Source organism: Urocitellus parryii, chromosome 7 (genome assembly GCF_045843805.1).
Source record: "Urocitellus parryii isolate mUroPar1 chromosome 7, mUroPar1.hap1, whole genome shotgun sequence".
Taxonomy (NCBI): domain Eukaryota; kingdom Metazoa; phylum Chordata; class Mammalia; order Rodentia; family Sciuridae; genus Urocitellus; species Urocitellus parryii.
Genome location: NC_135537.1, coordinates 1,418,584 through 1,432,638, shown reverse-complemented (window position 1 = coordinate 1,432,638; position 14,055 = coordinate 1,418,584). Strand labels below are relative to the sequence as shown.

The following is a 14,055-nucleotide window of genomic DNA, read 5'->3' as shown; positions in this document are numbered from 1 at the left end:
TCTTATCCCAACTTTGGCCAGCGCCGAACCGCGCCGCGGCGCCTGCGCACTGCGCTCGGCGCGCGGGTCGCGGTTGCCCGGGGTTACCGGATTCCGCGGACGCCGCGGGCGGGGCGGGGCTGCCGCCTGACCCGCCTTTCTTGCGCTGTGGTTGGCAGCAGTGGCTGTCCGTCGGAGCGGCCGTCACCGCCTACTGGTCAGCGACAAGTTTCGAGGCGGGGCCTTCGCCCCGCCCAGCCGCGCCGGACGGCCCGCCCTCGAGGAGAGGCAGCCGGGGACCCTGCCCAGGACCAGGGGCTGAGGGCGGCCCTCCCCGGCTCCAGAGGGACCTGCGGCTCGCAGCCTCCCGGGGCCGGCTTCCAGGCGGGCGGCGATGATCCTCGAGGAGAGGCCGGATGGCCAGGGCGCCGGCGAGGACAGCGCCCAGCTGCAGGCGGCCGGCGGCGTCCGCAAGGTGGGGTGCCGGCGAGGGGTGCAGGTCCCCGGCCTCCTGCCCAGCTCTCGGAGGCTCGGTCGGGCGCGCGGCCTTCCAGGCAACCTCTGGGGAAACTGAGTCGCCGAGCGGGCCAGAGCCCGTATCCCTCCCCCTCTGAGTTCCTCTCCAGTCCCTTTTGGGGTTCCCAAAAGGGGAAAGGAGGAGGCTTCCAGGACTCGCTAGGAGCCGAGGTCGGGACCACCATTCCCCTGAAGTTAGGGACCTAGGGACCCACTTCTTTGGCAGGTGTTGGCTTGTCCGTGACAGCTCCGGATCAAGCTCGTTTTGTTTCTGGCGCCTGTAAAGCCTCCGTTCCTGGCTTTGCTTTCTGCACCCATTAGGAACTGGGTGTCCATCTGAAGTTGCTTGAAGGTGCAGGCAGCTGACGCGTGCTGGACTGCAGACCGGGCAGTTTGCCCTCTCTGGGTTTCCCTGAACCTCTGCCCCCTCCAAAGTCCCTAATGCGGGTGCTGACTGTGCCTGGGTTTCCAGGAGCCCTGGGGTCAGGGATGGAGAGCCATCCTGCCTGTGTCTTGCTCTGCAGCCCTAGTCTGGGCATTCATTCCCTGGGGGGGTCAATGAGGCCCGCCCCCCCTTCATGTGGGCTCTGGGCACCCATGCCCTGCATCAAGGGCTTTCAGTTGGAATCTGCTGAGTGGCTCATATGGCTAGTCCCAGGCCTCTACCATAGTGCTTTGCCCTCTTTCGTAACCAGCTTCAGACTACACATTGTCCCTTGCTGATTCTATTGAGCTTTTGTGTGTCTGTGGCTCAGATCTCCTAGGGGAGGAGGGAAGGGAGGCCTCAGCCAGGAATTAAACTGCAAGGAATTGGCCAGTAAAGCTGACCAGACCCACTAAGGAGCTCTGTCTCTCTGCCCACCCCTGGCATGCCAGGTGCCACAGCACCTAGCAGGCACTGGACAGTGAAGGGACCTGTCTCCTGTCCTCTGTGAACTGTCCCTGGTAGGATAGCCATGCCAGCAGGTGGCCTTTGGCGGGAGCACATGTTGCTTTGTGTGGAAGGAATGTCTGGGGGGTTAACAAACAAGATGTGCCAGTGGGCTTAGTCGACAGCACTTCTCGGGCTGCGGACTGCGGGCTGTGGGCTGTGGCCAGGCCCTATCTCTGCCCTCTCTTGGCTGCCACCCTAGAAGGGGGATCGGAAACCCTCCCCAGTGGCTTCTTGGCTGCTGTGTCTTGTGCACACGTGCCCTGGGATGACCCACAGTCAGGGTTCCAGGGAGGTGGCCTTGCAGCCCCAGCCCTGTTCAGGCAGGCCCTAAGTCACACTGCACAGCCCAGGTGGCCTTGCCCCTGGAAAGTCTTCTCCAAGCCCGCTGTAGGGCTGAGTGAGGCCAGGTTCCCCAGCAGGCCCCTGACCAGCCGTCCCACTCCATCAGATGGGGAAGAACTGGTGAGCTTGCGTAAAGCCATGCCTGGGTCTGAGGCCCCCTGGACAGGGCTGGGTGACTTGGATATGCCCAGTACTTCTCAGGCTGTGGGTGGTGGGCTGTGGCCAGGCCCTATCTTGGCCCTTTCTTAGCTGCTACCCCAGAAAGGGCCTGGGCCTCAGTTTACCCATCTGAAGAGCCACTCACCTGAAGGCTGACCTGAGGATTGCAGGGATTCTGCAGACCTTCGTGCCAGCCTCCTCAAGGGGAGGACCACAGGTGGGCACTGACTGGCTGGATGGGGAAGTGCCACATGGTTGAGTCTCATGGCTTCCTGGGACAGTCAAGGGGCTGAGGGATGAGATCAGGGCCATGGGACAGTGGGGGAGGTGGGAGAGGACTGAGGACAGGAGACAGAGCAGAGCACCAGGCAGGGGGCTGGGCCTCTGTCGGTCTCCAGAACACCAGCCAGGTTAGTTCAACGTCCCTGCCTGGAGAGGCATCAGAACCCTTCAGGTGCTGGTCCCACACATGGGTTCCAGGGCCCTCGAGTGGAGCATGTGACATGGTGCCCAGGTGAACATCAAAGGAGCAGTATCCTGAGGACACGCCCCTAAACTAAAGCTGGCATGCCTGCCACGCTGTTCCCCCAGCCCGTGTCACACTGTGTCCCCTTGGACCCTGTGCCCTATTTGTGGACAGAGGTGGCAGCACTGGTGAATGCTGAGTGTCCCCATCCTCTGTTGAGGGGAGACCTCAGGAGGGAAGGCTGGGGCTGAGGTGGGTGAGTTCGCAGGCAGGGTGCTCAGGGGTCTGGCACTGGGATGGGGGTCTCTCCCAGAGAGCAGGCCTAGCTGGACGCCCCTGGGAGCAGGCATGGGGCCATCTTGCTCTGTTTGCTGTTTCCAGTCCTGTGCCAGGCCAAGCATCTCCTCCCTTTTGCGAGTCCTAGGGACAGCTCATACTGGCCACTGCCCTCTCTTGGCTGCCACCCTAGAAGGGGGATCAAGCACCAGGCCCTGGGGTTCTTGGAGGGAGTGGGTTGTTTCTGTTCTCCATCCCTTTCCACACGGGCGATCGCCAGGCCCTGCCCCTGCTTGGTGCACCCCTTTGGGGATATCGAAGACCGCTACAGGTTCTCTCTGTACTGGAGAGAGCCAGAGGAAGTCATGGTGGGGGTAATGGCACAGGGAGGGTCAGGTGGCCTGGTTTCCACAGAAGGAGGGCTGTTTAACATGTCTGTGCCCTCCCCACTGGGCACACCCCTCAGCTCAGCGTGGAAAACTGGGCATGGGGGCCACCAGCTTCCAGAGTCCACTCAGCCTGAGGCCCAGCTCTGACCTGCTTATCCCCCTTCTCCCCACACTGGTGAGAAGCCTGGCTTGGCCTCCTGGAAGGGACACTAGGGTAGAGAAGCCAAGGAAGGACCCAGCACCTGGGGCAGGTGCCTGCAGGGCCCAGAGTGGTCTGGCTGGGACCTCCCTCCAGAAAGGGGGTCAGGGGCTGTCATGCAGATGAGGGCCGCCCTGCCGAGCTGAGGCCCCCTGCCCGGCCCTGGGAGCCTGCTGGCACCTTGCAGTGACTTTTGGTTCAGCAGCGGCCCACCTCTCCAGGAGACGGCCATGACCTCCATCTACCCTGCCCAGCAGGCAGGAGCTGCTGCTGACAGATCACAGGCCCTGGTGACAGCTGTGGGGCAGTGGGTGGAGGACGCTCCTGTCTGCTCTGCTCCCGCATCTGCAGTGCTGTGGCCCAGGCCCCCAGTGGGAGGTGCTAGCCACTGCTTTTCCAACCTGGTTTGTCGGGGGTCACCTCTCCCTCATCCCCCCAGGACCACTTGGGAGCCTCCTGCCCTCAAGCCCCAGCCCAGATGCCCCTCCCACAGGGAGTGTCCACTCCTTGAGGAGCTGGCTCTGGAGGAGGGGAGCCTTCCCCGTGCAGGGTCACAGGTCACCCTTGGGGAACGCCCTCCAAGGGGCTTGATAAGCGGCGGCCCTGGAGGGCTGAGTCTGTCCTAGAGTGACAGTAAGCCACACTTCTTTGAATGTGTGGCCAGAATCAGCACCGCACCGATTAGAGCCCCCTCCCGTCTGCTGTCGGGACAGGGTCCTGCCAGCTCTGTTCTGTTAGGGTGTCAATGACCACCAGGGGAAGCCGCCCAGGAAAGGAGGCTTCTGAGAGGTCCTCACCAGCCCCGGGATGGACTCAGGAGGGTTCTGCTCTCAGGCTGCACCTGGCCGTGCTGGGAGGAAGCCAGAGAGGAATGGCGGGAGTCGCCCAGGCCACTTTCCTCATGTCTCCTGGGAGGAACCTGCCTTCTACTGGGGCTGAACATCTTGCTGTCCACCTGGACTAGCTGCCCACAGAGTGCAGGCCCACAGCCTGTGGCTGTGGTGGCTGCCTGGTGCCTGTGGCCCTACCACCCGCAGGCCCTGTGGGCAGAGCCCTGGAGCCAGGCTCGATCAGATCCCCAGGTTTCAGGGACAGGCCTCTTGTTAAAGCTGCTCACCCTGGGCCTTTGTGGTGGGCCCCCTGGAAAGGTGGCCCAGCCCCCAAGGAGGGCTGTGCTCCCTGTGTGGCTGGGCCACTGTCCCCAGGGAGTGAGAAGAGGGCTCCAGAGAGAGAGGATCGGGAGGGCTTCCTGCTAGGGCTTTGCATCCTGCCTTGAAAGGTGAGCCAAGGGCACGGGTGCAGCTCTGGGGACGAGTGTCTGCTTGGCAACGGGAGGCCCAGGTGGATCCCAGCACTGGAAAGCGTCTCGTCTCCCGTGTTCTAAGACCAGGTGCCGTGGTAGCACCTGTGGTCTCTGCTGAGGTGGGAAGAGCACTTGAGCCCAGGGGTTCGGACCAGTGGGAGGCCTAGGAGGCCCCATCTGTTCAGGAGAAGGTGGGCCTGAGGGCTGGTGTGATGGGTGGCTGTGCAGGGAAGCCACTTGACACGTGGCCCAGTTAGTGAGGCTGGCATCATGGTGGCCTGAGGGGACAGCCTGTGCTGGCTGCGCTCTCTGTGGGACTGTTCAGGCTCTAGCCCCCGGTGACTCTCCCTTCCCCGAGCACTGCTGAGGTCCTCTGGCAAGCCAGCCCGTGGGGGCTCTGTGGGGCTGGGCACGACCCCCCGCTCTCTGCAGGTCTCTGACCCCATGGCACAGACTGGGCACAGCTGGCTGCAGAGTCACAGGGCCCGGATACGTCAGCAGATCAGCAAGGAGCTGCGGATGCGGACAGGGGCCGAGAACCTCTACAGGTGAGCACCTGCCGCTCCCCTCCCCGGGGGAGGGCCACAGGCCCAGGGGGGTGGCCTAGGTGGCTGTCCGCCTGCAGTCCATCCGGAAGCCAGCGTGAGCAGGTTTCCCTCTGGGTCCCCACAGCCAAGACCCCAACAGGGCAGGCCCGGCCCACCTCTGGGCCCTGGGGCTGGGGCCTAGACACCCCCAGCTTCTGACTTCCCCTGGCCTCCCCAGAGCCACCAGCAACGACCGGGTCAGAGAGACCGTCGCCTTGGAGCTGAGCTACGTCAACTCCAACCTGCAGCTGCTGAAGGAGGAGCTGGAGGGGCTCAGCAGTGGCCCAGACACGCACCGGCCTGAAGGGTAGGCCTGCCGCCTGGCCACTCAGCACGCACACGTAGGGGGGCTGACGGGGGCCCATGGGACTGGACTCCAGGCTGCTGTGGGCAGCAGGTCCCAGCCAGTGCTTCTGGTTCTAGCGAAGGTGTCACTGTCCCCATGATACCCCTGGGCCTAAAGGAGACCACGGAATTGGACTGGGCCACTCCGCTGAAGGTAAATGCTGGCGACAACTTCTGAGTGACAACCTTGCCCTGGTCCAGGTGTCTCTGAACAGATGAGGAAACTGAGGGCCACAGGGAGGTGGGGCCGACTCGGGGCCACCAGGGACCCAGCATCCCACCCTCGGCAGGCCTCCTGCTGAGCTGGACTCTGCCCTAGGATAATGCGATGGGGCCTGGTCATCCTGCTGGGAGCCCCAGGGCAACTGCAGGGGCCCGGGGCTCTCCTGCCAGGGTTCCCTGGCTCAGGGCCGCCACCCACCCATGGAGCTGTGCTATGGGGCCATAGCTACCCAGTGTTTGGGAGGGCTCAGACCCCAGAACAGGGCCGTGTCCCATCTGCCACTGCCTGGCAGGGCCCCAAGGGAAAATGAATTGACTGTGCCTCAGTGTCTGAGTCTCCAAGTGACACATGGCACCTGCCTCTTGGGATTGCCATGGGATTGATGAGGGAATTGTGTAAAATTAACACCAACAAGAATCCACGACTTCCCACCCCATGCCAGGCCCTCAGCCTCACAAGCCTTCTGCTGAGGGCTCAAGGGCCCTGGACCCAGGTGGGCAGCGGCCTGCTCAGTACTGGGACCTTCCCCTCCCCGGGGCAGGCTGCCAAACACAGGGTGCCCCGGAGGCCAACACCTGTCCTTCTGTCAGGAGCTGATTTCAGGGCACTTTGGAGAGGACGGTGCCTCCTATGAGGCGGAGATCAGGGAGCTGGAGGACCTGCGGCAGGTGGGTGGCGACCCCCCCACTTCTCCTCCTGCAGCGCAGAGACACTGAAGCATGGAATTGGAGCCAGTGTCGCCTCACGAAGCGGGAGGCCCTCCTCTTGGGAGGACGTCAGGGAGACAGGCACTCCAGTGTGTGTGGAAGGGCCCAGGAGCCACAGGTGGCCACAGGGGTACTCTGTTCCTGTTCCCTCCTCAGAGCCCTGCCTGCTCTCTGGACTCAGGCTGCCTGGCCTGGTGCCCATGGTCCCCTGGGGCAGCATGTGCTTCCACAGGCTGATGCCCAGGGGATTTCTAGGGCGGTGTGGTGGGGTGGGGACTGGGCAGTGGGCCCAGCCAGCTCCTGCCCTGCAGGCCATGCGGACCCCCAGCCGAGACGATGCAGGCCTGAGGCTGCTCGCAGCCTACTACAGCCAGCTCTGCTTCCTGGAGGGACGCTTTTTCAGCCCTGCCCGGAGCCTCGGGCCGATCTTCCACTGGTAGGGGCCTGGGATGGTGGGGTACCCTGGGGAGGAGGGCCTGGTGCCATGGGAACCACTCCCAGCCTGACCCTCCACAGGTACGACTCTCTCACGGGGGTCCCTGCGCAGCAGAGGGCCCTGGCGTTTGAGAAGGGCAGCGTGCTGTTCAACATGGGGGCCCTGCACACACAGATCGGGGCGCGCCAGGACCGCTCCTGTGCTGCGGGTGCCCGCCGGGCCGCTCAGGCCTTCCAGCTGGCTGCTGGTGAGAGGGCCCACATCCCACCTTCACTGGGCAGAAACCCAGGGCAGTGGGACACACTGGCCCTCCCTGGGGCCCTGCCATGTGAGTACCCACTCTGCCCACAGGGGCCTTCAGCCTCCTGCGGGAGAACTTCTCCCAGGCACCGAGCCCAGACATGAGCACCACCTGCCTCTCCACGCTGGAGCGACTCATGGCCGCCCAGGCCCAGGAGTGTGTCTTTGAAGGCCTTTCACTGCCGGCCCTGGCCGTCCCCCACGACTGCCTGGCTCAGCTGCATCTGGCTCAGGAGGCGGCCCAGGTAAGGCCAGGGAGCCTGCCCAGGACCCTCAACAACGGGCCCTCCACCGGCAGGAGGCCTGGGAGAGCATGGAGTCGGCGAACAGGGACCACAGGCCAGAAAAGCTAGTCAAGAGAGCACGGGCAGAGACGGGTGCCCCCTCCTGGCCTCCCCAAAGCCAGCTGCTGCCTGGTTCATAGCGTCCCTGCCTCAGGGGACAGCATGATCAGAGCAGGAACTGGGGCCCTGAGCACCCAGGCTGTGGAGGGGCAGGAGGCTCAGGCTGGCTGCAGGCCCCACTGGCTTTGTCTCTGAGCGCCAGTGTGCCCACACATCTCTGGCAGGTGGCAGCTGAGTACAGGCTTGTGCACCAGGCCATGGCCCAGCCACCCGTCCAGGACTACGTGCCTGCCTCCTGGACCACCCTGGTGCACGTCAAGGCTGAACATTTCCACGCCCTGGCCCACTATCACACAGCCACAGCCCTCTGTGACGGCTCCTGTGAGTGCCCTGCCCGTGTGCCTGTGTGCCTGCCAGGTGCCTGCTCACAACTCATGGCCTCTCTGATCCCCAGTGGCGGCTGAAGGAGAGCTCCCCGCGTACGAGCAGGTCTTCCAGCCCCCAACCCCTGGCGAGCCCCACAGCCCGACGCTGCCCCAGCAACCCGAGGAGCGCAGAAAGCTTGGTGAGGCACAGAGGGCTCTGGTGCTCACGCCCTGGGCCAGCTGCCGCAGTGTGCTCCACCCCCACCCTGCCCCCAGTCCTGCCCCGGTGGGTAACTGTGGAGAGCCGGACCTTAGCAGTGCAGGGCAGCCTGGGCAGACGGGGGTGCCCTAGGGGAAGCTCCACCCCAGCCCTGCTGTCTGCACCTCCCGACCCCCCCCCCTAGCCCACACCCTACCTGCTACATCCTGGGGGCAGGGGGCAGGGTTGGCCTCCAAGGGCCAGCAGGCGGGCCCTCAGCGTGTGACGATGCTGTGCTCTGTGTGCAGCCAAGGCCCACCTGAAGCGCGCCATTCTGGGCCAGGAGGAGGCGCTGAGGCTGCATGCTTCATGCCGTGTCCTGCGCAAGGTGGACCTGCTGCAGGCTGTGGTGGCCCAGGCACTGAGGCACTCGCTGGCCAAGTACTCGGAGCTCGAGCGCGAGGATGACTTCTTTGAGGCCGCTGAGGCCCCAGACATCCAGCGTGAGCAGCCTGGGCCCATCCAGATGGGTGTGCCCTCAGTCCTGGCTAGAGGAAGATGGCTGAGCCCTGCAGTGACCATCAAAGATGCAGTCTCCAAGGCCACATGCCAGGACCTTTGGGGCCAGGGAGGGCGGGAACTCCAGCTGGCCCGAGGAAGCAACTGGATCGAGACCCCCTCTCTCCCTTTCCACCCCTTCCCCTTCTGACTCCTGTCCAGGGGGATCCCATCGTCAGACAGAGACAGCTGGGCTTCAGGGAGGGAGTCCTGGAGCAGGTAGAGGGGCGGGTGTTCAGGGACCTGGGGCAGCTCTACCCTCCAGCTACCAGAGGGCCGTGTGCACCTAGTGTTGCCCACTCCTCTAGGGTGGAGTCAAGTCCCTCTGGTGGAACCAGCGGCCTGCAGGCCCCTGAGCCTTGGGCTCAGCCCTGCTCCTCCATTCCTTCCCACCCCTCTCAGCTAAGACCCACCAGAAGTCCGAGGTCAGGGTGCCCAGCCTGTCCTTCATGAAGGTGGCCGACATCTTTCACCGTCTGGTGAGCAAGCTGCTCCTGCCCTCTCTCTGTACAGCAGGCTTGGGCATTAGGTTCTGCCCTGTGTGTCCACTGGCAGGAGCCCCCAATGGTCCCTTGGTGGTGGCCCAGCCCTGTGCCTCCTACTGGCACCTCCCTGGCTCCTGCCTGAGATGTACAGGTGCTTGCCAGGCCGGGCCCCTCGGACTGCAGCCTAGCCAGCCTCTGACCCCTGCCTCCTCCAGGGACCCCTGCCCGTGTTCTCAGCCAAGAATCGGTGGCAACTGGTGGGGCCCATCCACCTGACCCGGGGAGAGGGCGGCTTCGGCTTCACGCTTCGGGGAGACTCGCCCGTCCTTATTGCCGCTGTGGTTCCTGGCGGGCAAGCTGCGGTAAGGGCCCGCTGGCCTTGGAGGCTGTCCCCAGGACACCAGCCAGAGCCTGCTCTTGCCCCTCACTGGTCTGTGTCCCCAACAGGCGGCTGGCCTCCAGCAGGGTGACTACATCGTGTCCGTGAACGGGCAGCCCTGCAAGTGGTGGAGGCACGCGGACGTCGTGGCGCAGCTGAGGGAGGCGGGCGCGGCGGGCGTGAGTCTGCAGGTGGCTTCGATGCTGCCCAGACAAGAGCCACACAGCACAGTGAGTCCTGGGGCCTGGGGGTGGGCCCTGGCCTGGACCTCCCTGGTGCTCATGAGGCCTCTGAAAGAGGAGCGGTGGGCAGTGGCCCTCACTGGGTGGCCTTCTGGCGAGTGGCCACCTGTGCTGCTGCGTCACCTGGTAGCTGGCCTCCTCCCCAGAAAGCCCCCCCCCCCACCTCAGCAGGATTGGAGGCTTCCAGCTGGGCTCCTCCAGAGGTCACATCCACCTGGTGTGTCCACCCAAGGACTGAGTGACGAGCAGCCAGTGGAACAGAGCCCCTGGACATGCCCCCAGCACGCCTGCCTCCTCCCTGGCTCCCTGCAGGCCACCCGGGTGGTAGCTGACCACACCCTCTCTGTCCTGGCTGCAGGGGGACCACCAGCCAGCTCTGCTGGGCCCAGGGAGGCTTCCGAGGAGCCGGAGAGCATGCGGCTTCGAGATGCCAGCACCCACCCGTGCCAGTCCCCAGCCCCTCCTTGTCTGGAGCCGCAGGGCCAAGCAGGGCAAGCCCCGGGGCCGCCCCCCACCCTGCACTGGTGGGGACTGTGGCACCTGCCCCTGAGTCAGCCATGGTCCCTGCAGCCTCCAAGTGCCCCGCGTGTCTCTGAGGACTGGAAGCAGCCCAAGCCTTCTGTTCTCACCCACAGGGACCTTCAGGCTGTGCCTCCCTGCTCTGGTTAGACAAGCCAGACAGAGCCCAGGGCTGGGGCCACGGCCACCTCACCAAGAGGAAGCGCCCCTGCCCTTTGGGCACAAGGCTCACACAGCCACTGCTCTGAGGAGGGCAGGGGGTGGGGTGAGGGGTCTCTCCCGAGAGAGGCTGTAGGTGCTGGGTGGGGCTTTACTCTACAGCAGGCCCCTGGCCCCAGGTAATCCTGTCCACATCCTCAGAGCCCTGTCCACCTTGCTGCTGCCCTGGCTGCGGCCTCACTTCAGCTGCCCTGGGCTCCACGCCTCCACCCAGCCCTCCAAAGGCCAAGCTTCTGCCTCATGTGGGGTTTTGCTCTGGGAACCCCTGGACTGTCCTCACCCCAGCTGGACAAAGCTAGGCCCCCTTGCCGATGGGCTGCTCTCGGTCTAGGGTCCCAGCAAAGGCCCGTGGTTCTCCGGCCCTTGTCTGCTGCCCAGGAAGCACTGGCAGAGAGACTGAGCCCCCTGGTAGCCTGCACTTGCTGTCTCTGTGTCCAGCCCCACCTGCCCGCCAGGGCCCTGGCAGCCCTCCGATGCGCCTCCACGGGGCAGGAGCAGTGATCCCCAGGTCCCTTGGAGGGGTGGGCTCAGGACCTGGGCCCCAAATGGATGAGGTGAGAAGGGGAGCCCGGGCCACAGGCCCAGCCGTACCAGACAGAGGCCACAAGGGGCCCTTCCACCCAGGGCCTGGGGGTTGAGGACAGGACCCTGGACACTGGTGTTACTCCCCAAGGCCACCAGGGGGCAGCCGCCACCCACTGACAGCCACCGGAGGGGAAAGTCTGGGCAGCAGATCAAGGAAGGCAGAGCAGTCCACTCTGCACCCTGGCCCTGGTTCCATGGTCCTGGGCCTGCTGTCCATTACCCCTGCACATCACCCATCCTCACTGACGGCCAGGCCCTAAGTGTGGGTGGTGTGAGTGTGTGTGTGGGCATGGGGGTACGTGTGTGTTTGGAAGCCCTGAGCACAGAGCTGCCCTCTTCCAAAGCAGAAGGGCAGGACTCGGGGCCTGCGGGAGTTGGGGTGGGAGTCCCAGGGTGTCCTGCCACCGCAGCCCACCTGGAGAGTCCCCGTCAGCAGGAGGTTCAGCACGTGTGAAGTCGATTAATAAAATCATGCTTCAAGAAGGTCATTACCTGATAATCAGGGGTGACAGGTTGGCCGGCCCTGTCCCCAAGGGGTCCCCATCTCGCCTTCTGTGGCTTGTCCAGACCCAAGAGGGTTGGGGGCGAGGCCTGCCCCTGCCGCCTTCAGAGCTGGCTGTGGCCCCCCAGGCTGTCAGGGAGGGCTCTCCCCTCCAGGCTGGGCAGCCTGGTGCACAGCCTCCCTGCTCTGGGGGCCCCTTGCCCCCTGCCGCTGTGCCCTCTACGTGGTAGGCCCGTGGCCCACCGCCACAAGGTCTCCCTGGTGTCTGCCACAGGGGCTCCCACCTGGGGCCAGGCACACACCTCTGGTGGGCCTCCCGGCCCTCAGAGGACAAAGCCAGGGAGTTGGGGACCCTGGGCTCGCTAGTGATGGCCCACGATCCCCAGCGGGGCCGGGAGCTCCTGGGGTTGGGGCCCTAGGCAGGCAGGGCTGGGCAGAGGGAGCCCGCTGCGCCCCTGGCACCTGAGGCGCTCTACAGGCAGAGGAGGTCCCCTTCCAGCTGGGAACATAGGTGCTGCCCAACAGCGGCCTGCATGGTTGGGGCCACCGTGAGGGGAAAGCCGGAGGCCCTGGGTCGGGGAGGGCCCTGACCCCTTGTCCTCACCCACACATGGCAATGGCTGCCGCTCAGGGCCTGCAGGGCTGGGATGCACCTCCAGCCTCCCAGGTGACTCCCAGCCACCCGGACGCTGGCTTGGCAGGGGGCGGAGTCCCTGGCTGGCTGCAGGAGGCCTCGGGGGCCAGGACACTTGGCAGAACCCGCCATGCATCCCAACCAGTTGGCTGTGCCCCACAGGGATCAGAGCTCCTGTCCCTGGGGTGGCAAGCAGCACTCCGGGCACCCATCCACGGGCCCACCCAGCAGACGGTAGCCCCAGGTGGCACAGGAGGCCACGAGTTGTGCCGCAAGGGGAGCTGTCCAGGCGGGGAGAGCCTGCCCGGCAGAGGCCTTCCCTGACAGCCTGGCTTGTGCGTGAGCCTGGGTGAGGATGTCCATGCACGTGCCTGGCTCCGACCCTCCACCCTGACATCTCTCACCTGCTGCCCACACAACTCCTGCCCATTCCTCCCTTGGCCTTCCAGTCTCCAGGGGCAGGTTAGTGTCCCTCCCTGGGGCAGCCTTGTCTGGCCCTACCCCATTTCCAGGGCTTTAGTCCGCAGGTTCTGGCCCAGCCATGTCACCATTTGCCACTGCATGCCAGACGGCCCCTAGGTCATGGGCAAGTACCACACTTCCAGGTATTCAAGGTGTTCAAGGCCTGTGGACACCTGTGGAGGACATGCTGGTGTCCCACACCTGCCGCCCGGGAGGAGGGGCCGTGCCTAGGAATGTGGAGTGGCAGCAGGGGCTATGCCTCTCCCCAGTGCCCACGCAGAACCAGGGCCAAGGAGGTCGGGAGAGTGTAGGGCTGAGCCCGCGGCGGTGACAGGAGCCTGGCCGTGTGCACCCTGCACTTGGTGAGAGGGACACTTCGTCCTCAGAGTGGATCCGGGGTGGGAGGTCGAGGTGTGTGTGCAGATCCTTTTTGCTTTGCCAACAGAAAACTGCCGAGAGGGGAAGGAAACTGCGTTTCGCTTGGGTCAGCAGTGAGCGCTGAGATTAATGTGGGGGGAGGGAGCGGGAAAGCCGCGGTGGGGTGGTGGGGCGGTGGGGCGGTGGGGTGGTGGGGCAGAGGCAGGTGCCAGGAGAGGTGGGGAGGAGTGCCCTCCCACTCGGCCTCCTGCTCACCCTGCCCACCCCGTGGGCCCTGGCCGGCTGTCCCCTCCCTCACCAGTGCCCTCATCCTGCTCTGCACCCCCTGGCCCTGGCTGCCTCCGCTGAGCATACTGCTTTGTCCTTTGCCCTCTGACGGCCAGGGATTGTGAGTTTGCCTGGTGGGCCACCGTGGCCGTGGGGAGGCGGGCTGCCCACCAAGCTCCCACCTGAGAGTGGATCCCATACAGTTATCTCTGAATAAACAACCATCTGAGGAGGTGGGGCAAAGGTGCCAGCTGGCACAGGACCCAGCCAGCCGTGGTTGGTGGTCCAGACCTGGAAGCAGGGCAGCCTTGGGGATGGCGGTCAGCCAGAGTGGGGGGAGGCGAGGGGTAGGAGATGGGGGGGAGGGTCGGAGGGGGAGGGGGGGAGGAGAGGGTCAGAGGGGGGAGGAGAGGGGCAGGGGGAGGAGAGGAGGGGAGGGGTGGAGGAGCGCTCAGTCTCCAGGCCAGTGCGGGGGACACTCAGCTCAGGCCGCCTGGAGAGAAGGTAGTGCTTTCTGAGACTGAGAGTCTGGGTCCTGCCTCAGCTTCCTGGCACCTGGGGGAGGATGAGGAAGCCAATGGTGGCCTCCCTGAATGGCTGGCTCTCACTCCCTGCCCCTCCGGCTCCCCCTGGGAGAAGAAGTGGGATTCTGGGCCTCACTGGCCTGGCCAGAAAGCCACGGGAAGCCCCAGTGACCAGTGGGGGCAGGGCCAGGACTCTCCTGTGCCGCCCCACGTAGATTGTACTCCTGGGACC

The 14,055-nt window shown here is 65.0% G+C and overlaps 1 protein-coding gene across 1 annotated transcript; it reads left to right on the top strand.

Moving 5' to 3' along the window:
* Positions 1-291: 291 nt before the first annotated feature.
* On the top strand, positions 292-10,491 carry Rhpn1 (rhophilin Rho GTPase binding protein 1). The gene is made up of 15 exons (XM_026409896.2): positions 292-454; positions 4,996-5,111; positions 5,329-5,457; positions 5,574-5,649; positions 6,309-6,386; positions 6,737-6,861; positions 6,942-7,108; positions 7,213-7,406; positions 7,730-7,886; positions 7,960-8,070; positions 8,378-8,572; positions 9,030-9,106; positions 9,328-9,474; positions 9,560-9,721; positions 10,092-10,491. The coding sequence occupies exons 1-15, from the start codon at positions 374-376 to the stop codon at positions 10,281-10,283; spliced, it is 2,007 nt and encodes a 668-aa protein (XP_026265681.2). The 5' UTR covers positions 292-373; the 3' UTR covers positions 10,284-10,491.
* Positions 10,492-14,055: the final 3,564 nt, after the last annotated feature.